We start from the raw sequence: 24,092 nt of genomic DNA on the forward strand, positions 1-24,092 counted from the left end.
GGTTCGGTATTGCAAATTATACTCAAATTTGAAAATGGTGTAGTGAAAAATTACAAATTGGCAGAAAGAGATGTTGTGTGAAAGAAGGAAAATATTTGAAAATTACAATTTATAAGAAACCTTGCGTTTAATGCCGCATTTTGGAAAATGCATTCAAAATAGCAGAAAAGGCATACAAAAGTAAAGAACACTAACCGAGTGCTTACGCTATTTTGTACGCCGTTGCCTTCCCAGCATTTTCGTCTGCTGTTGAAAGAGGCAAATAAGCAAAATACTTGAAAAATAAATACATAAATACATACAAACAAATGTGAAGTTAACTTAAAACGTGTTTGGAATTCCACGCTTACAACAACAGGGAACACGAAGTGTATTGTAACTGCTTTTAAAAGAAACAAAAAAGAAACCAAAGATAAAGCAATAAGAATTGCACAGAATTGACGGCGAGTTGATAAATAAAAAAAAAATTAAGCAAGTCTTATGAAATGCACTCGAGTAGAGAAAATGCGCATAAGAAATGCAAGGAAATGAAGGAGGAATATTAAAAACTGAAATAAAAAGGCAAAAAGGCGCTCGGACGCCAATTTCGACTTCTGTGGAAGATTTTTCGGCATGAAAAAAGGAATTGTAGAAGTTTCAGAATAAAAAAAAAATATAAGAAAATTTCAACGATTTAAAAGTTATTTAAACCTGAAGAACATAGAAATAATGTCGACTAAACATTTTTTCTAAACAAATTATTAATCATTCAATAATTAATTCAATTCAGTAAAAAGGTTATAATAGAAAAGGTTTGTCTGATCTCGATTTTAATGAATAAAAACACTATCATTACGAATAAGTTAGTGAGCGCGAAAACATGAACATTTTCTCTTCAAAAAATTTCATTTTAATTTAGTGAATTAAAAAAAATTATACAAATATTTGCAAAAATAAATTTAGGACAATTTTGTGAGGAAAACTTTTTATGAAAATACTTGTATAAGAAAAATATTAAAAAAAAAATAAAATTTAACAAAAATTTTTTTCATACAAAAAATTTTACAAAAGTATTGGTACTAAAGAATTCAATGAAAAAGTAATACTAAAATTATTTCATGATAAAATTGTAATAACAAATGATCTAAGATTCAAAAACATGGAAATTGTGACAAAAATATATGTACCCAGTGGCTTCAACTAAACTTCCAAAAAGTGATGCTTTCGCGGAAAACACTTTCATATTTTGTGTACAAAAGTTAATAACAAACAAGATAACAAACGATTTTTTCCATAAGCGGTGAACATTATTGTAAAAATTTCAAATTGGCCAAAAATTCAAAAAAGTAGAAAAATTTAAAATTTAAATAATTAAACAAACAAAAAATTTTATTTATAAATATTTTTAAATTAATTATCTGCTATAAATTACAAACAAGTTAACATTTTATGCTCGCACAATTTTTTGCCGTGTTAAAGAACCCATGCAAAGTTTGTTTGCGCTGAAAATGGTTAATTTTTTGTACATAAAAAAATTTTGTGATATTGTGATTGCCATTGAATAGTTAAATATCTAAGAAAATTAGCAGAAACATACATCGACAATTTCAACAAAAAAAAACGGCCATCCTACAACTTTTTGTACCTTAAATCCGAAAAAAATATTCCTTCAGTATCGCCAAAGCACCAATTCAAATAGTTTTTAATCACATCTAAACGCGCCAAACATTGAAGCATGACTACGCTTTGCCATAGCCATAAACGCACTTAATCCTTACGCACACCCGCAGAAAAAGCAACAAAAAAAGTTCCACAAAAATGTTGCAAGCCATTGAAACAACGCCACAAAAATACAACTCAAATACGCTAGCCAACACGCCATCCAGCGCCAACGCCAGCAAGGTGTACGCCACCCCCACCACAACCCCTACACATACAGCAAGCAACCAAAGTCAAAGCGCCAGCGCTGAGGAGAAGCAGCAGCGCCGTCGTTCAACATTCTACGTGCCGCTTGTAATCGAAGACGACGAGGATCACCGCGAACAGCCAAACGACTCTTCGTGTAGCAGCAGTCCCGCACAGGCAGGCGGCAGCGCGGAAACCAGCAGTCTCGGCGGACAGTCGAGCGCTTCGAATACAAGCTCGAGTACAGCGCAGGATCTAAAAAGCGCTTCCAGCAGCAGCAGCAGCAGCAACGCTAGCGGCGGCAAGAGTAAAGCCGAGAAGAATAGCAATAACAACAATTTGAAGAAGTCGATTTCGTTGAAGAACGCAAGCGCCACTTCGAAGGTGGCAGCTTTGCTCTTTGAACGCACCAATAGTACCTTGGGCTTAGGTGGCGGCACCAGTAGCAGTAATTCAACCAACCCAAACTCGACTGCTAGTGGCGTAGTGAAGCGTAGCAGTGCGAAGAAGATGTCACCACCTTGCGGCTTCAGCTGGACAATTAGCGGCAATGCCGCTGACACAGATGTGGATGATGAGAGTGATGCGGCTGAGATGGCTACTGCTACTACAGTGGCGTCCAAGAAGGCCGAGAAGGAGAAGACAAAGCTGAGCAGGCTATCGCAGAAGCCTGAGAAGCGGCACAGCACGAGCAGCAAGAGTTCGGTGGCCAGCAGCAGCGCGACAACGGCGTCCATGCAAGCAGTCAAGCAGTCGCCGCAAAAAGCAAATACTAATGCCAAGACAAAGCGCTATGGCATTGTGCTGAACGGCATTAGCTTGGATGAGGAAAATTTGCATATCGCACCAGCCACGCCAATAACCAAGTCTACGCCGTTGAAAACGCGCAGCAATTTGGTAGAGTTCAATGAAGATGACATCGTGCTGGCGACCCCTACCAAACAGGCGCGCAACTCTAGAACGGCAACGAGTACAAGTAAACAAACAGCGAACCAACCAAAACATGGAAAACGTGTCGGTGCTTGGGGTCGCAACGATATGCACGATTGCACAGATATTGATGTTGGTGTCGACGAATCGTCGCCACATTCAGATATAGACTCCGATGTTAACCTCAACGGCGGCGGCGGCGGCGACGACGACGAGGACGATGACTCAGAGATTAGTCGCATACAAACAAATACTTCGACACCTATTAAAATGATGAAATCACGTTCGCGCACGAATATCTTATCGGTACCTAGTGTGGAACAACACAATCTATTGAGCGTAGCAGCTGCCGCTGCCAAACCTAATGCGAGCGCGACGCCGCTGCTATTGCGCGCCAAGTCCAAAACGCTCCCACAAAATTTATCACCTTCAGTTGTGCTACAACAGCCGGAGGCATTGTATGCTGATTGCGAAACAGCACAGACGAAAACGAAAGCGTCGGCGGGTGGTACAGAAAACACACATACGTCGCGCACCTCGCGTCTAATTGGGCCACTGAGTAAAGTTCATCATAATCTATTTGGTGGTAGTGTCGCTAGTCATATTGGCGCTACCGGTACAACTACCACCACCAACACTGGTTCTGCAAACAAAAACCTCTCCGCCGCGCAACATAACAAACTCGCGCACAGCTCGTCTACTTCGCTGATTACGCATACATTTCCACCTAAACACCTTTTCCTCTTGAAATCCACCTCAAAGCTGCCCATCAGCAATTCCTCAAGCCTGGAGCACAGCAAGTCCAAGGCTACAAAGAGTTTCAGTTCGGATTCGTCTATTACCTCACCGCCTACAACGTTGGCTAACGCGAGCTCCGCGCAACCGCCGCAAACGGTGACGTCACCACCAAAGAAATCGTTAAGCTTCATACGTCGCGCACACTCAACGAAATTGTCGCGTAATAATTCGCTACTCAAGTCGATAGCCAGCCAACATCAGCAAAATATACAGCAGTCAGCTGGAAATATGGCCGCCGGTAATGGGATAGTCGACTGCTCGGGCAGTTGGGGTAAGGATTTCTATTTAAATTACGATGTCTGCCCGCTGGCGTTGGATGAGCTGGAGTCGTATTTTCGTTCGGAACGTTGTACCACTTTGATACGCGAGCGCTTCAAGATACTGGATATACCATTGAATTGCTCGGCGGCCGATGAGTTGCATAATCAGCAGGATAGCTCGTTGCGTGAGCTCGACACGAGTTGTAGCAGCCAACAGCATTTAAGGATGCCCGGCACGTCGGAGGCGAGTGGAGGGACAGCAGAGGAAGACGATGCAGGACATCATTCAGGTGAGTTTGGGTGAAGGAAAGGCAGGAGAGGGAGAAGTAAAATACTACTGCTTTCGAAAGCTGTTAATTGAAGGCAGTTAGCGAATCGGGGAGACGCTTGGGGTCACGAACTTGTAGTGGCAGTCAAAAGTTGTGAACAATTAATCCAAGTCTGGAAGTTTGTTCAAGTTTGTTTACCATTTTACCTGGAGAAGTGTTAGTGGGAATGCCTAAATTGTGTTATGCGTACCGCCCTAACAATTTCCGCATGCTTCAGATAAGAGTTGATGATTTAGTATTTTATGAGTTGTCTTCCATACCTCGAAGATCTTTGAATTGGCTTATGAGGCCAGTTAAGACGCCACTGAAAGGTGACACTTCCAATAAAATTAAAGTCTCCTTTTGAATGTAGAATAGAAAGAAGCCAATCACCTTCGCATTTGCTCCAAATAGACTTGTCGGTATCGCTATCTTCTACCCCACCAACTACATTACCTATTATCGCTTATCAGTCGACGCCATAAATAGAATACAGACATGACAAACACACCCAAAAATTACGCGTAAACATACCAAACAACGCCGAACAGCTGCAGAAAGACAAATACGAGTGATAAAGATAAAAAATAAGCAAACAAAAAAACAGCTCAAAAGCAAATAGACAAACCAAAGGGGAGTAAAAAGTCAATCGACAATTATACTGCGCTCCGGTGAATCGTTAAGAGCAATCGCACATGTTGCCGTGAAGACAGTGTGTTCTTATCTCTGATACGGATGGACTGACAGTGACAGACAAAAACAATCAAATGATTGATTAGCCAAAACATTATTAGAGCAATTGCGAGGGGTGCAGTATGTGTTCGAGTAGAATTACTTGTACTTAGTGACATAAGAAGACAAAGCGAGGCACTGTTTCACAAATGCAGTTGATGGGTTGGGCATTACAGTTTATGTAACTGTTAGGCTACATAATTTGAATTAGGCTGGTAGCGAGTGAGCAGTGATCTTTGATCTTTAGCTGATCGGATGTTAAGGGGGTATATGTATGTGTTTCGAAACTTTTAGCTACTAAAACAAAAACATGCATAACTTTTCGTAACTCTCTTATCAGTATGCACGACTTGGAAAGTACGTAATTTGTAAGGCCATTTTTTGCATTTGCCTTCTTACTCGTTTTTGCTTTATCGTTGGGATCGATTTCTTAATGCGTGTTTACTTTTTGTGCAAGTGATAAGATAAACACTATCTTTTGCGTTGTTTATTAATAATAACTAATAAATTCTTTCAAGGGCCCGCAGTTAAATTTAAACCCTTTACGCTTTAGGCTATCATGGCTGAAGAAATTTAAAAAAATTGTAAAGATTAGGGACCGAAAAAACGAAGTTATAATGTACTTGTATGACTAAACTCAAACAAAAAACTGACATGCTTTCGCGCACCTAGTTTTTCAGGGTTAGCATATTGTTTTGCCCTTGTACTTTTCAGGATTTTCTACATTGAAATGTTCACTAACATACACTTGGCCATAAGAGATCATTTCGGAGAAAATGTTACTTGGGAGAACAATCACTAACCATAATCGGCATACCTTGCCATAAGAAGTAGACTGTATACGTCTAGCACATATTTTAAATTTCTCCACTTCTGAACAGTGATTATTATTCATACCATCGTTTTCGTATGGTTACAAGATATCTCTGCTAATTCTTACATAACGAATGAAGATCACATCGGCTGCAGCACAGGGATCCATACTAGGACCGGATCTCTGGAATATAAATTACATCCAGTTCCTAGAGATAGAAATACAAGACGGTACCCACGTCTCCTTTCAACAAGAAGACATAAGTATTCCACTGGAAGTCGAAATGACTACGGTTGGCCCAGAAACTAACGTTCTGGACACAAATACAATATGCAGCAGAAAGGGCATCAAAGGTCGCAGGCTACCTTAGCAAACAAATGGCAAATATAGGCGGACCAAAGCAAAGCAAAAGAAAGCTTTTGATGGACATAACGACGTCCATCCTCCTTTATGGTAGCGAAATATGGGCAAACGCGTTAAGAGCTGAAAAGGGCAGGAAAGTACTAACTGCCGTAGAAAGAACAGAGGCTTTAAGCCGCATACCGGACAGTCTCAGAGGCTGCAATCCTAGTGATAAGGGGTATATTGCCTATAGATTTCGCAACAAAGAAATGGAAATCGAAGTTGAACCACAAGCACTGCGGAAACATCACAATAAATGGAAACAAAAATTCAATCGCTATGGCAGACGTGATGGAGCGTAGAGAAGCGAGTCAGATGGACGGCAAAGCTCATTCCAGAAATAAATAAATGGGTGTCAAGAGGCCACGGAGACGTAAACTATTACATCACCCAAATAAATATCTGCATATAATGTGGAAAGTGGAGACACCAACTTGCGCATACTACACCGAGCTACATGATGCTGAACACATGTTCTTCAAATGTCAAAGATAAAGGTCAGAACGGAATGCAGTAGAACGAAGGATGGGGAAAGTCTCCGCCGACAACATCTTCGTAAATATGATAGGTAGCGAAGAAAATTGGAACGATATCGTAAAATACGTCGAAAGTATTCTTAGATCGAAAAAGCGGGACATGTAAACGTATAAATAAGCGACAAACTGGCAAACGGTAGCAACGGGCTGAACCCCTTAAGAAGAAAATACGAGTCAATAGCTAGATGCTGGCTTCAAACATGGCGGCCCTGGACGCACTAACCAATAAGGGTCATCTCCTGGATTCTCTACCTTGAAGTAATGCAAAAGTGGTCCCAGGGTAGAGAAGTTTCCAGAGCAGGAGGGGAGATTATTTAGTGGCTACACCACTCACGTAGGAGCGACGGTTTCTATATGGTGCGAAGGAAAATAAAGAACTGAGAACAAACACAGGTCACGACAGGCCAAGGAGCTTATAGGAATTTACACCTCAAAGATATAGGAAGCTAACTACTCTCCTAGCGGTAAGCTTAAGTTTTGAAAGAGATATACTAGTCGCTCACTGCAAACTTCGAGTCCACACGAAAAGCCTAGGGATCAACTTAGACGACTCCTCTTAATATTTCGATACGAAGAAGACAAAAACATTTCGGGAAGCTGTGACGACACTTAGGCACCGCACTATATTTAAGTTAGGAAATTAACACTTCGAACCGTAGGCTACCATGTTCTACAGAGGTCGTCGGAGAAGCTATGTCCCATAAATCAAGTTTTCATTCATCTCTACAATATATCTACATGAATTAGCTGTTAAGCCTTTTGTTTAGACCTCTATAAATCTTCTGTTCTTCATTGTTGGTCTTAATTTCGGCTGAATTTCAGTTCTCCACTGATAGAGTGGGTGGCTTTTCTGGAATTGAGGGTTCTAGCCGATTTTCATACAGCATCTATGCACAGAAATGCATATTCTTAAATCTCTGTTAAGTTTTTTGGTCTTCATTTGCAAAGACGAAGAAGATCTTAGACTTTTTTTGTTTAGTTATGAAAACAAGAAATCCGAATTGTCTGAAATATCATATTCAGCTGGCTTTGATGTCATTGCAGCCCATTACTTTCCTGTAAAAATATATGGACTAGTATCAAACTCGAGCAATAAAAGATAAGTGACTTGTTCATCAATTTGGACCAGTTAGCGAGCAGTCGCCCTTGTTTTTTAACTCTTCCAAAAATGATTTCTTCGCTTATTGATACGTTTTGTAGTAATAAACGAAATAAGAAAAAACGACGGTTACTTCCTTTGCCGCCTCTCAGAGTCAAAGGAAGCTCAAAAGAATACTTCCTTTTTCATCCGTAAGGAGCTCAAAAGGAGTATTCCGCTCGGAGATTTGCAGAGTAATCCATAACTTGGGACGGAGCGTTCTAAGGTTAATCTTTGGATGATATTTTGTAATGGGATAGTGGATTTCAAGTATTGACGTATTATCTGTTAAGGGTGGTACCAGGCACGTCCGATTTCCTTTTAGGCGTAAAGTTTTGATTTTATTCAGAATTAAGTGTTCTGCAGCCGCTTAGCAAACCCTAAGGAGATGGAATCTTGTGGCAGAATTGTCGACTGTGTTATTGCCTTAGCTAAAAAGCGAATCAAGGTTTATTTAGCGCAAACTATCCGGTGGATATTGGTTTGAAACACACCGCAGAAGCTTTGAAAATCCTAAATTGAACCTGAATCGTCGACTGTGTTTTACGTTAGCTAAAAACGAGTAATGGTTTCTTTGGCGCGAAGTGTCAGGTGCAGCCATAGCCATCAGCTCTTGTTCTAAAATATTCCTTTTTTCCTTTATTCCTTCTTCTATCTTTGCTGATTATTTTTTTTCTTTTTATTTCATTTATTTTTCTGCTGGTTTCTATTCTTCAATACCATTTCCACTCGTATAAGTCGAAGATGCCAAATTATAGGTTCAAGCAAATTATTTCCCATTCATCTGCCTAACTTATCATTTGAGTTAGCTACTGCGGTTTGCTGCTTGATCTGGTCGCTGAAAAGAGTAAATACAGGTGAAAGAAAATAAATTTTTCAATTACTCAGTTGCTTAACAGTATTTCTACCTAAAGGAATTAAATTGACCTACCTGTTTCTCGTTCGTCGGCTGAGGCCATCACCTCTACTCCCTTTGTCCATGAGTACTTGCAGTCCAACGGATCATTGACAGCTGATTTATGATCACTTATCCTTCTGCTGTGAGATTTGCATTTTCGTGAATGATTCATACCAAGGAATTTCGGTTGCACATATCGATGAGACGTAACTGAAATCGAAAAAAAGAAGAAAAAAATTAATTAAAATAATGATGAAAGATTTTACTGAAATTCCGCTCGAGAAGATTGAATGATTATTGGCAATCAAATAAACTGTTTATCGGTAGCTATTTCCATTCACAGATAGACCTTTGTAGCTAGGAAGTTCGGTTGCTAGAATCGATGAGACCGATAGCGGTTTCGTTAAAGCACTACTGAGAGAGACAGCCGCCAGCTTTGTTTCCAAAAAAGGTTTTGCAATCATTAACTCATTTTGAACTCATATTTTGATGTCTCGATAACTAGGATATTACTTTGGTTGTTCCACACAAATCTCTTTGTCTGCTAGACTTACGTGACTTTTTGTTATTTTTACCTAATTAGCTATTAGAGTTGGTGAATAAGTATAACAAATATACATACGTATGTACATATATGTATATCTGCAAATTTATAAAAAAACAATAAACTTTGCCAACTCATAATACGATTACTTCACAGGTGAAAAATGTGTCTGCAGTCAGCCACCCGCCGCTTTTTATGGTCCATTTCAAATGAGTAAACTCACAGAAAACCAATATTGGCAGACCATTTTAAGTCGCTGTCGCAATAGTTTTGCTCAATTTAGATTTACTACAATAATTTGCTATTTTTCGTTAGTTACATTTGCTATTTCAAATTCATATGTGAGCAAAAATAATACGAAGTAGTGGAAAAGACCAAAAACCAATTAAGCCGCTGCCATTGCCAGCGGCATTATGTAGTCTGATATGAGGAAATCAATTGTATTGACTGTAGTTTTTGATACTTTTTGTAAAATAAAATGACTTTATTAAATTTTGGTTGTAATTAAGAAAGATGGTAATATCGCAAAATGGTCGAAGTAGTGAATACTTGTACTAAGTATGTGAATAGGATTACCTACTCCAGTTTCATATTTTGCCTTGCGAATATTTTAAAACGCAAAAGGTAAAGCTGTTTCCATAAAATTTTTAGTACAATGTAAGTAATTAGATTAGAAAAAAAAACTATAAAAAAGGTGTGTGTATATAACTACTACAGGCACTAGAGCTGGCAAAAACTAAGGAGAGAGGAGTGCTCATAGAATTAGGAAAAGGTCAAGAAACAACTTTTTGCAGGTGGGAGTATAAAAAATAATTCCTCCCCTGTACTTATATATATTTACGTGTTTCATTGTGTTGCGCGCGCGAGATTCCTCCTCCATGCTTGGCATATTTTTGCGATAAAATTTCGCTCATAAGTGCCTACTTTGTATCAACTACATAGAAATATATTATTTCCCATTATGTGATGAGCACCTACAAAGCTGTTTACAAAATTACGTACTTGTTTTGTTGCCATTTGATTACACAATAGCTGATCACTTATGTAATTTACTTAAACATTTATTTGTCGAATGTATTATGAAGTGCTTGAAAGTTGTTTAAAAATGATGATAAAGATAAGGGAAACATTTCAAGGGGAATATTTGAATTTTTTTATTTAGTTAGATACACAAAACTTCTTAACTGGCTGAAGATTAATTCATACATTTTTGTCCGAAGGAAAGTAGATTTTTCTTACTTCAGCGGCAAGCTTCTTTACTTTGCAACGAATTTCCGCCATACCTTTTCAAGTTTGGTTTGGAGACAAACTGGTTTCGGCGCCATCTTTAGTGTCATTTTTCGTCTTGTCTGGTTCGAGTTTCTTCCTCTTCTCCTTGTTTGTCGCTATAACTTCCTAAGCGATTCCGGCTGGGTATTGCTGCCTTACGTCGGTTCGTTGCAGAATGCTCTCAGGGGGCAGCTGTGAGCGTCGAGAACCGGATCTGCCAGTGATCGTGATTCTAAATTTTCTATTAAACTCAGAATACAGCTCTTAAAAAATGAAAAACTCATCAAAAATTGCGTTCAAGAAATTAAAAAGGAAGTTTTCTTCTATCAAAATTTCTTAAGTTAGCTTAGAGCTTACAAAAAATGTATGTAAAAAATAATGAAAACTATATATGTACATATTTCTTGTTTTTAAGAGCTGTACTCTAAGCTTTAAGTTCTAAAATTTTCAATCAAAAAATTTTATACAAATGTTAAAATGTCTGGAACTGAAAATACATACTTATACTATGTCTCCATTGAGAGATTATCCATTAAGATTTAATAAATCCAGTTGCTAAATCACAACCGTCTCCATTACCACAACGAGATATGTTTGACGTTCATATTTTTAAATATTTGACGTTTGCTTATGTATGATTTTATAAATACAGTTGCGGACATTGATATACAGATAGATAAAAGGAAGGTACCAAGCGGAATTTCATTATATGAATTCTGAATATTATTGGCTTCTTATTCGTGGTAAATATGTATGTATAAATATATAGTTTGGAAAGTGTAAAGAATGGTACCATATTCCGAATCATTTTCCCGAATTTAAGAAAAATTATCAAAACGGTAAAAAACATTTGCGGAAAGAAAAATTTTTGTAGAACTCTCTTATTCATAGGAGGGAACCGAAAATCCAATCGTGGGCCTTTGGCATATCATGAATACGAACTGAGTTCTAGAGGATGTTCGGTGCAATGTTATCGAAGCAGAACCATTACCGAAATTTATAAATTTTTTGTCGCAGCGCGTAAATGACTTATAGAAAGCGGAGAAGACTCTGCATGATATTACGATAAAACATTTCTTCTAACTTTTTAGTTTTTAAAATAATATTTTCTTAATTTATTACAACCAAAGTTATGTAAATATGTATTACTAATTTTTCTCCCAAACTAACAAAAATATAAAAATCCCGAAAAATACGAAAATTCATGTTTTTATGATAGGCTAGATTTCAATGTCCTTAACTGTATATTGAAAACACAAATGTCATTTGACTTATGGCATGTGAATTTATGGTTGCCACATCCAACAAATTGTACTTATTGATCAATATTATTGAAGATTTGACGAAGATTTAACTTAATCTACTGCCTTTCGAGATTTAATTTTATATGGTAAATCTCAAAAGATTTAACGTCAAATCTCGTCAGAGGGCTAAATCTTCATTAAATCTCACAATGAAGACGTAGTATTATGTAAATACGATTTTTATATCTCCCTGAATTTCGGGAATTTAAGAAAAATTTAATTTTTAGAGCACCAATTTTTTTTTATTAATTTAATTATCCTATTTAGATTTTTAAAATCTAACATTTTCCATAATCTTGAATTATTAAAATAATTGTAACAAATAAATATGTTCTAAATAATATCCTTAATGATAAAAAATTAAGTGTTTTTAAAAATCTTTATAAAGTGTAATTTTCAAAAAACTATAAAGAATTTCAAGTCTTTTTTGAAATTTAAAAAATTAAAAAAATTTAAAAGTATTTTAAATCTATAAGTTTAATTTTTATTTTTTTTGACAAAATGCTACATTTTTTTAAATAATTTAAAATTGTAATCTTAAATTATTAAAATAATATTAACAAATATATTCTAATGGCCTTATTCATTCAAAAATAAAGTGGATTTAAAAGACTATGAAGTGGATTTTTAATTTATAAAGTATTTTGGGCCGAATTCACAGTGCTTAGTTAAGCTATTGTCAACTTAATCACCAACAAGAGTTTAACTTTGAATTTATATTTAGAGTCACATATATAGTTAACTCATAATTCATATCGCCTGAAAATACACAAATTCTAAAAATCAATACTTTTCTATACCAATTTGAAATTCGTTCCACAAAAAAAAATTGATTTTACAAGAGTTTGTTAACTGAGCATTGTGATTGTCAAACCCGATAGTTAAACTCTTGTCGGTGGTTAACTACACACTGTGAATTTGGCCCTTAAAGTCTCTTAGATGCGAGCTTTTGATTCTACAAACTTTTGAAATTAAAAAATGTTAAACTTTTTGAAATTTAAAAATATTTTCAATTCATAAATTATATATTCTTTATTTTTTTCCAGCCAAAATCACACTTGTATAAGTTTTAAAATTGTACAAAATTTTTTTCGCACTTGGGTTAGTGAGATTATCTTTTAATTAATTTAACTGAAATTATTGGCATCCATACATGTGTACATATTAAAGATTATAGTGACATAATCGTATTTGTTGTGTGATTTGCATTTGATTTTTTCCCTAATTTCTGATTCATCAAATATTAGCTTCGGCTAACTGGAAATGTCAAAACGTAAGTAAATAATTGCCTAATTGAACAAAACAAGTTTAGCAAGATTTGAACTCATATAAAAAACAAATATTTACTTGCTTGAAAATCGCGTGTTGCGTCTAAACCCGAATTAACAAAACTAATTTACTAATTTCGATGCTGTAGATACTTACGTAATAGTTAGATATACAAAGGAATATTTAGCAATAGCATTAAGACTAAACGAAAAAAATGAAATAAAATCTGAAATAAAAAAAAATTAAAAAGGCTAACAGAAATAAAAAATAAAGTAGAATTAAAAACTTTGCAACAAAATAAAAATAAATTAACACATAAAAAATAATAAAAATTAAAAGAAAAGAAATTTAAAAATCAAAAAACTTAATATGAAATAAAAAATTAAAAGAGAATAAATGGAGATAATAAACTAAAGTATAATCAAGACAAAATTAAAGAAAATAAAAAATTTAACTAAATATGAAATAAATAAAATATAATGGAATGGAATAAAACAAAATGAAATAAAGTAGATAAAATAAAATAAATTAAAATAAAAAACAAAAAAATCGAACAAAACAAAATTAAGAAACAAAAGAAAAGAAAGAGAAGGAAACATAATAAAAAAGGAAAGCATAATAAAAAGGAAAAATGTAATCCTAAAATCTTACAATTAAAAAAAAAAAACAATAAAAAATTTAATTAAAATAATCAAAAACGAAAAAGTTCTGCGCAAAAAATAACTAACACCAAAAAAGCAAATTTTAAAATAAAATGTTGACTTCTTTTCTTTATTTAAAATATATTAAGATTTACTTTTGGATACAATTTTATATTTTTCTTTGTTCGCGTGGCTCAGCGGTCAGGAAAAGGGTGAAGTTGGTTGTGTTTCCCTAATACGAACTTCACACTTTTATGCAGCACAAGGTTGCTCCATTTAGTACTCTGTTCACAAAGAGGAAATAAATATTAAAATGATTCAAAGCGAAAAAAGAAAAATAAATAAAGAAATAAAGATATACAAATAATGTAGCTAAAATAATATGTGTTCATATTAGAGGTATACGCCGCCGAGCCACGCCGCCGCCGCCGCCGTTTTTTGTCATTCCTCACGCGCCGCCGCCGAGTTACGAAAATATCGGCGCGGCGGCGGCGGCGGCGGCGTTCGGCGCCTAAGGAATTTTGTACACAATTTTCATGATGTATGTACATTGAATACATCGTTTGAAGGAACTAAATATTACTTGTATAAAAACACAATTTTACGAAATGAAAATTACATTTTAAATTAGTTTTTTTTTGCATAATTTGGGCCACTGGACAAGAGTATGATCTCCTTTATTTTTTCCAAAATAGCATAACTTAGAAAAAACATAGGTAACATATATTTTAACGACAGCGTTTATTACAGTTAAATTAGGGTCGAATACTGGTAATCTAACGATTTTTTTCCGCAGTAGACAATTCTTTTCTATACTACAAAATTTTTATACACCTACTACAACAACAAGAAACTTATAACACATCAAAAACTTTAGCTCCAATATCTCAGAAAGCAGTTTTAATAGAAGCGGCCTCTTTGCATCTAACTCCTCAATTATTGAAGATAAATCAAAGACATGTTGATTTTTCTATGTATTTTTTTAATATTTTTAACAAACACTTTTTTGCTAATATTTACATTCGTAAGTTATTTTATTCTGGGGTCCCACATACGTATACAAGTACTAGGTGGCTGTGTGAAAATTACGTTAGCATTCCTTAGTGGTGGTCAAACCCCAGGAAGGTTTTGCTCCCTCGCATCGCTATGTTTTCTACACAGGGTTAAAGTTCCCTCTTTATGGTAAACATTAGTATTATTTTTCATTACATTCGGTTCTCCTTAGAAAAATTTGGCGCTTCATATTTTAGTGGAAGTTTTAACCATCTATAAGCCATTTTTTTCAACAGTGGGTCCAAAAGTCCCATTCTGGTTCGAGTTGATAAGACTATTGCAAAAATTTATTGAGAGCGGCATAAATTACCCCAATAACTAAACTTTAAACAATTTTTTTTCTTTAAATTTAAATAGTACATACGGATCTGTAGAGAATATAGAGATCCGTGTGTGTATGTATGTATATACCTCAGACCTTCTTCTGTTCGCCCATCAATCAGCGCCAGACACTCAGCATTTTAATTCAAGTAGGAAGTAACAATATTTAAATTTAAAACTAATTCAATAATGTAGTAAATAGAATTATAATAATAGAATAATTGGCATGGCGAATGCCTAACGCTGACGAGTTGAAATGATAAGATTAGTAGCCTCATGGCTCTTTGAAATCTACCTTATGAGAAGTAGCGCCGGCGTTTCCAGACGCGCCGGCGTCGCCGCCGCCGCCGAATCTTTTTGACGTTGACCACGCCGCCGCCGCAAAGCCTGTCGGCGTAAACCTCTAGTTCATATATACATATCACAGAATAAAATTTCAAAATGATCATTAAAAGAGAAAAAAACAAGAAAGCAATAGCAAACAACCCAAAAAATTTACTTAAAAAAACTTAGAAACAAAATAAAATCGATTGAAAATATTAATGTAATAACTAAAAACTAAAGTTAAGCTAAAATTAATTAACAGAGAATAAAACAAACGAATGTATAAAAGAAAAAAATTAAAACATGAAGAACTAAAAATAATAATGGCATTAAATAAACGGCTTCATCAGTCAAGTTTAAAAAATATTACTAACAATCACTAATAATTGTTTTTGATTTTAAGTACGTACCTTGCTTTCGAAATAAAACTCCGTTCAAACTCTCAATGAATTCAATTTCAAATCTCACATACAACCTCAGCTGCCAGTCTGCGCGTACTTCTAGTGCCATTCCGCTTCTATGACTCACCTTGATTTTTAGTTTTTTCTCTTCTTTTTTTAGTACTACAAAACGGTTATTCACTGACTAAAATTACCTTTTTCTTTTGCTACATTGTTTCATATGCAGACACACACACCTTGTGCGCCATCCAGTCCACCATTCAATGTCGGCAGCAGCCGGCCAGTCAATCAGCCAACGAGCCAGCAAGCCAACCAGAGTTTTGCCCCAACCGTCTCGTGGGGGGTAGTGTGCGCCGCGTAGACTGCTATTTTAAGTGGAGTTCACATTTGACTACATACGTTGAATGTTGTATAATGCGTTGAGAATTCATAGACAGTGGCTTGCGAAGCAAAAAAATAGTGGCTAAGCTGGTAGTGTTTGTTGGAAATTTGAAGTGAAATTAATTGGCTTTTAGTTTTCTTTTTTTGGCCTCGGCTAAATGTAGTCATTATTTATTTAAAGTTTTAAATGCAGAGTTTAAAGTTTAGCATAAATTCTTTACAATTAAACCTTCCTTTTTTTTAGTATAGTCACATTCAATTTACGCTCAAATTTTGCAGCTAAATACCTGGCAATTGTAATTCCCAAATATTTATCCTTTCCACCACCAACAATCGCTTTGTTTTCAAATCCATCCGCTTGGCATTTCCCACAGATTTGCATCCGGTTTGACATGCTTCCTCTCTCTCTACCGCTTAACATTGCTCGCATCCGCTGCGCATGCGCACAAATGAATTCCAAGCCTTCTTTCATTTTACAACACACTCTACATAAATCCATAAACAATCAAAAATCCATAATCGGATATGGCATTTTAAAGCAAACAAAAGATGTACATTCATAAAAACCGGAACAGCGTCAGAATGATTTGCGCTCTACACCTGAGATTGCGCATTGAATGGAGCGCTTATGAAGGTGAACAATTGATGACGGTAACCTGGTGAAGGTGTGTTGTTGGTTATGCAGAAAGAATGGTAAAATTTATCACAACAGGTCTTTCTCCGCTTTTTCCATTCTCCTCTCAAACACATGCTTGCCGCATTAATTATGCTTGAATAATTTTTAATTATGGGTTCAAAGATACACTGCCAGCGCGCTATCATGTAGCCAAGCAAAGCCAGTGTTTATATTGTAAATAATGTTGCGTCGAAAACTCGAAATAAGGACTAGAAAATTTATAAGAAACTGAGGGCAATGGACGCATACAAAGAAAATAAGATTATAAAAAGAAAGTTAAATTAGGCTAAAAATATCTTTATTAAAAAAACAAACTGGTAAAAAAATTAAATAAGATCCTAAAAATTATGAGATGAAAAACATTTTTCTTTTCAAAACAATAAAATCTAAAAATTAAAATAAATATAATCAATTTTTCAATATTCTTTTAATAATGAATTAAAATTAGAAAAAGAAATAAAAAATAAATCAAAAGAATTTTTAAAAAGTAAACGAAATTACAAAAAAAAAACTTTTTACTCAATTAAACCTAAAAATTAAAAAAAAAAAATTAAATGAAAAACTAAAAAAAAATATTTCAAAAATAAAATACGTTCCTAAAAATTAAAGGAAATTAAAAAATGTTCTTTTTAAAACAACGACAACTAAACCATTAAAGGTAATTAAATAAAAAATAATGAAAAATTAAATTAAATTAAAATATATATCCTTTTTAAAATTAAAAAAAAAATATAAATAAAAAATAAAATATGTAGGTTAAAATAGAAAAGCAAAATCCGCTGCGCCAGGGCTCGAACTCGGACCTCCCGATTAGCATGCCTGTGATTTACCCACTCGGCCATTACGACTGTTAGAGTGACGCAAGCTAAATGGTATACAAGTGCTTCTCCCAAAATAGCTTTCTACCACGAATGGTGAATGAGAGAGCTTTTTCTATAACTTTTTTGCTAGAATAACAAAAGTCTTACGAACTATGTTGCAATTTGTCTTACGAAAGACTTTTTACTATCTTACACAGGATTGCCCTGTTTTTATGGCTGCAAGTGTAAGTGACTTGTACAAAGTAGCCGAAAAAAGTGGTTTTGGTTTGACATCAGTACTAGGGCTGTATGTGGGGTGACTACCTGTGCTGTCCCATTATGCGTTCCTTCATAAAATCTGCAGAAGTCCTTAAAACATGGGTCTCGCTGTATGTTTTATTTAGGCGTAATTGATGTGGGCATCCACATATAACTTTCCGCCTGTCCTACGAGCGAACTCTTAAAAAGCAGCCCACTTGACTTGACCTAGTTGCTTACAGAAAGAATAGCACGAATGAACCCTTTATTTGGCGTTGTAAGTTGTTTTCTTTTTATTAAGTTTACTCCCTTGCTATTTTCTGCTCTATTTCTTCTTTACAATTCATTTATTTTCAGGTTGTTTTTTATTTTCATATTTTCCCCTACTTGGCTGCTTTAGTTTTTCTTCATTGGTTTTATTTTTTATTTGTTTATTTCTATTTCCTCAGTTTTGCTATTTGTTAGCGCACATTTTCATCATAATTTTATTTATTTCCCTGCTGTAATTTTTTTTTTCTTTTTATTTCATTTATTCCGACTGATTGACTAGCTAAATTTTTTCTTTTTATTTCATTTATTTTTTTTCTCATTACTCTCCTTTATTCGTTTTACGACTCTCGCATTAGTCAGCATCCCAGCTGCTGCACTGCCTCCTATGCGCGCCGCACAGGTTTAACCAAATTATTTTCTATTCATGCGCATGACTTATCCTTTTGAGTCAGCTACTGCGGGTTTGCTGAAAAGTATAAATAAACGACAAAAAAAAAATTCAATTAGTCAGTGGCTTGACGATATTTCTACCTAAAGCAATTAAGTTGACCTAGCTGTTGTGGGTTCGCCGGCGACCAAGCTGCACTGCGCAACGCCATTGCCTTCCCTTCGTGGGCAACCGGTCATTGGCTGCTGATGAATGATCATTTGCCTCATTGTCGCTGCGCTTGCATTTTCGTGAATGATTCATGGCAAGGAATTTCGGCAGCTCGAATCGATGAGGCGTAACTGAAATGGGAAACAAGAAAAACTTAATAACGAAAAGTTTAATTGAAATTCCTCGCGAGAAAACTAATGATGTTTATTGGTAATCAAAAAATACTGTTTTATGTTTCAGTGGCTATTTTCTTTCATGGACAGTCTTTGTTTCTTTTTGCATGCCAGCATTGACCGCAATCATTTGTTGCAGATTTGTAATAAAAAATCAATAATATTTGACTAGTTCGCGCGCTTTATGCTATGTTTTTGCAATCTTTGTTCTTGCAGCCTCCGGCAGTTTTTACGTTACTTCAAGCTTCAGTAAAGTTTCTATCGCCTAAGTGAACTCTGCCTTTATTCACTCCTTGTTGGTGCTCTTTACTCTGCTGTTTCTACTTTAATTTCTGCATGGCATTCACTTACAGCTGTAATATTTCATCCGCTCACTTTGCGATTTAAATTTCACCATGCATTTGTTAAGCGCTTATGGGCTCGTTAATTTCGTATTCAATTTAATATGACATACATATGATGCAAGCGTTCATGCTGACTTACTATCCCGGCTCCTATTTGTAGCTTTAAGTGTGTTCACTTCAATCGCTTCAAAATGTTGCATGCATCATTAATTTTGTAATGCGGCTGCAGCAAGACATCAGCAGTACTCAGAAAATGCTGTTAATGCGGAAATGCTTGATCTGGCAGCTTATTCCCCCACTACTTTTTCAATTGCGCTAATGAGTTGTATTAAATGAGAAATTAGTTAAACGGCAGTGTGGAGTTAAATGGGGAATTCATTTCATACGACTGACGGGAAGTTCTCTCGTTGCTGGCGTGAGAGGAGTGAGATGAAGCAATTGCAGAACACAAATTAGCTATACAACAATGGGGCTACACAAGCTTAAATATATCATCCGATTGAGAATTTCATAAAATTAAAGTGCGATTACGCGCTTAGCATAGCCTTTAACCCTCTAGTAGGCCAATTTTTTTTATTAGTTGAAAATTCAAGAATGGGTGATTTTAGCACGAGAAATCTAAAACTGATGTCCATTTCGATCTGTGACAGTAACTTTTTCCTACAGGGGAGAAAAACAAAGACCGTCTGGAGACGGGCTTGCCGATATACTTACACATATTTTCAGCTTTCTCTTACACAATGTTGACCTACGAACCGGCGATGCCGTCTGCAGACGGTCAAAAATGCAAAACTGAGGTTTTATATGTCGGCAAGCCGGTCTGTAGACGGTCTGTGTTCGAAAGCAATTTTTCCATTTCGAATGGTGACATAATTATAAAACTCAACGAATTTTTTTATATCAAAAAATTTTTCAAACGAAAAAATTTCTTTAATTACGGAATTACTAAATAGCAAGAAATAATTAATTTTAACCGTATTTTCAAAATCTGTAATTCAACTGCCGATTAAAATAAATCGGATTGACATAACGGATTAAAATTTACTTCTCCGTAAGGGTACGATTTTTGTCTAAAGATCGTGCCTTACGAATTTAGAAAAAAATTATTATAGGTGCACTAAAAAGATGTTTAGTTAACGACCGCCTGGAGGCGGTTCTGCCTACTAGAGGGTTAAGCACAGCACAGCTGTTGGTTATCGACTTTCGATAATCTCGTGTTATTGTTTCCTTTCCTTTTCTGTTTTAATTGACCGGGCAGCATAAGCGACATTAATCTTTCGACCAATTTGTGAGGATGGGTGTAAAGAGTTCGGATTCCATTGTAGAAAGCCACCAGAAAAGCTTATCTGTCAGCTCAGTAATTCCTATTCTTTGAAACACGTTTTCTTTACATACATTTTAACATCAATTTAATCTGGTTGAACGATTTACTATAGGAAAGTGATCGACGAGAATACTTCACGTGAAGGAAATGCATCTCCAATATAGCTCTAGACCTTTCCTTAATAAAGTTTAACACAAGTCTGCTCAGAGGCAACATCAAAACCAATTGTTGCCTATCGCTGTCCAGTCCCTATAACATTTCTATCTTCTTTGGTGAACCCAGTCACCTCCTCTAACGCAATCGTTTGTAGCTTGTGCAGCTCTTTCATAAATGTAGATCCCTGCATAGTTCTGAAGGAATTTCTACAAATTGCCCAACAATGCAGAAAAGCTGAAAGGATTTTGACTTTTTCTTATCTCTAAAGATCCTTCAGATAATTTTTGGCTATACGCAAGTCTCTAGTGTTCTTTCAACATACCATGGGAGGTCGCTGTTAAATTCGTTAAGTCCTGTCTTCTCACTCTTTAGACCTCTTGCTTCTATTCTCGAACATCGTTATGCTGTGGATTGCAGTACAAAAAGACCTGCTGTCGAAGGGTTTGTGGGAATCGTTGACTGTCCTGCAAGAGGTTTGAGGTTGGTTATCTGTAAAGAGAAAGAGTTTTCAGTCCATTAACTCTGTGTCAGTTCGATTCTGTTGATCTCAATAGCATGTAAATTACTATATGTTTGTTTCAGTAAGAGTCGGTGTGAGCAGACCATACAACTTATAAAAACTACCAAATGATCCATGATACTTAGACTTTTTAGAAGGACCTTACTTTTTCTTACTTTGAATTTGCGATACGCGATTGGTGACTAGACCCACAATGGTTCTTCTCTCAAGAATTTTCCCTTTTCAACGTACAAAATGTCTGAAGTGCGTTTCAGTAAGAAATCGACTAACTTCTGGATCAAGATATCAACTAAATTATACATCCATCAAATCGACTATTTCAATCAAGAACATTGATCGAGATGAGTTACTGAAAAGTACTACTGTTTTTATGAGCCTGCTACTCTATATGTAGTACATAGAAACTCATTCTAATTGAATGCTAGATTTATGTATGTATGTATATGAGAAAATCTTACGAGTTGTTACATTTTTCGAAAAAAACGTGTTTTTGGTGGCACACTTATCTTAGAAAATGCATTACCTTTGTTTTGTATAAAAAATAAGATTCCATCGCGAAATTGTTTTAAAATTAAAACTTAAAAAAGATATACTAAAAAAAGTAAAAATAAGCACTCGCACTCGTATAATTCGTCATTTAATACACGTACTCGCACGCCGTAACTTAAAAGTTATATTATTTAAAAGCAGTTTAATACTGCCGTGATTATAACAATCTTTGGATGAATTTCGAGTGTGCCGGTGAAAATTGTAAAAATTGAATTTTAATTTCTCAAATCGCAGTCATCTTTTACTCAAGTTTTTTTTTTGCTTTAGATTCGTTCGTTTTGGCAAGGAGAGCCAATTCACCATTTAATTTTAACAGTTTGCAGTATCTTAAATTAAATATTAAAATAAAAAAAAAAACTTAAAAATTCAAAATTTACAAAATAGCTGCGACAGATATTCTGCATGCTGCCATTTTTTTTAATTTGGTGGCACACTCTTAAAACTTCACAGTTATGTTGTATTTGATGCCAACGTCCATTGCTTTTCATATGAACATTCTATTTGAAAACTTCTTAAAGTTATTAAAAAAAATTATGACTTTTTCGAGTGACAATGAAAAAATTTGTAATTACGGTACTTTTCGCCTAAGTAAACGTTTTGAGAATAAAATTCTTCAAATACTTGACTTGTTTTTTTATTGTACTTGTTTCTGAAACTGCATTGATTGAAATATATGCAAAAAGAATGCTTTAGCGTAAGACAACTCGTGAGATTCGCTCATACACTTCTACAATCATTTCACTGCAGAAGAACACAACCGTTTTTTCTGATACCCGAACTTTTTTTGTGCTTGTTTGCGCGAAATTTATAATTTTACACTTATTTTTTGCGGACTCATATTTTTTTAAGTACTTCCTTTCTTTCGCAATCATATTTTATTGGCTTAATGTCTATACAATATGTACATAACAACGCGCTTTAGGCACCCTTCGTTCACTTGAACGCTCTCGCACGAACTTAAGCTGTCACACAAAATACGACTCTTTCAATTTTAAATTAAAGAACGCCAAAAAATATGAAAAAAGTTATGTTGACAAAAAATTTCATTGCTACAGCACTTTTTCCAGACAATTTCAAGCGAAATGCTTTGAATTACTGGTGCATGAAAAACAAAATTATGGTACTTGAATCAGCAACAGAAAAAAAAATTAAAAAAAAAACAAAAAAGTATTTAAGTAGGCACATCATAATAACAATGACAAACCCCTATTCAAAAACACTTACCCGAGTGTAGCCAAACAGCGCGGTGCGACCATCTGGTGTCAAAGCAAACAGTAAAAAAGTTACTAAGAAACTAGGGGCACATACGAGTAAGTACGAAATTTCTGTATAAAATGCCACATTGAAAGACCAGCGGCAATGCTTAAGACACGTTCAAGTCACAGGCAGGAGCAAAAAAAAAAAAACAAACTCACCACCAACAGTGCCACTGCCACTTAAAACTTACGCTTATCAAGCAAGCAGCGCTTAAGTAAACCTCGAGTGGAGATAAAAAAAAAAACAGTAAATTTGGGAGGGTGCGTGCATTTTTGCGACATGTAAATAATTTTTCAGCAATTTTCAACATTGTTACATATACATATAAACATATATACATATGTGACGGCGAATTTATGACATTTTTGGGCAATTCTCAAAGGGCCACAAGCAGTACCAGGCGGCAAGCAGCATTGAAACTTAAGTGTATAATGTTTTTTTTTTTGCAAACTCATTAAATGTAATTTTTCGGGCTCTCACTGCTAGTCGAGGCTGAAGGGCTGCAAGCGATTAAGGGATTAAGGTTGCAAACAGAGTGGAAGCGAAGCCGAAGACGAAGATGAAGACGAAGCCGAAGACGAAAAACAGTGCAGTAGTAAACATATGAAAGTGATCACAGTGCAAGCAAAGACGAAGACGAAGATGAAGACGTTGCGCAAGCGGTCAGCTTGAAACAGTGCGGTACTGTTTTCAAAGACGAATCGCTTGCTGTGATGAATTGTTTACAATTTATTTAAATGTTTGCAATTGTGAAAAAACGCGTTTTTCAAGAAATTGGCTAAATTTTTGGCAAAATGTAATCAAACGTATTAATTGGCATTCTTGTATATTTGAAAAATGTCTGTCCGTCTTGCCGTAACACATAATACAAGTGGCGAAATTCTCCAAAAGTTGTCCTATACAAATTATTTCATGAATTGCTGTTTTTTCTTTATTTTCTTTTGATTTTATCTAAAAAAA

At 35.3% G+C, this 24,092-nt stretch overlaps 1 protein-coding gene across 1 annotated transcript in view; it reads left to right on the forward strand.

Moving 5' to 3' along the window:
* The first annotated feature begins 1,144 nt into the window (after positions 1-1,144).
* Positions 1,145-24,092, forward strand: part of LOC108365395 (serine-rich adhesin for platelets-like) — a 39,894-nt gene continuing 16,946 nt past the window's right edge. The window contains exon 1 of the mRNA XM_017619402.1: positions 1,145-4,162. Within this exon, the coding sequence (XP_017474891.1) occupies positions 1,798-4,162 (2,365 nt within the window). The 5' untranslated portion in view covers positions 1,145-1,797. The remainder of the gene's footprint in view (positions 4,163-24,092) is intronic.

The sequence above is a fragment of the Rhagoletis zephyria genome, unplaced genomic scaffold, assembly GCF_001687245.7.
Source record: "Rhagoletis zephyria isolate East Lansing unplaced genomic scaffold, Rhagoletis_zephyria_1.1 Rzeph_scaffold_01861, whole genome shotgun sequence".
Lineage (NCBI taxonomy): Eukaryota > Metazoa > Arthropoda > Insecta > Diptera > Tephritidae > Rhagoletis > Rhagoletis zephyria.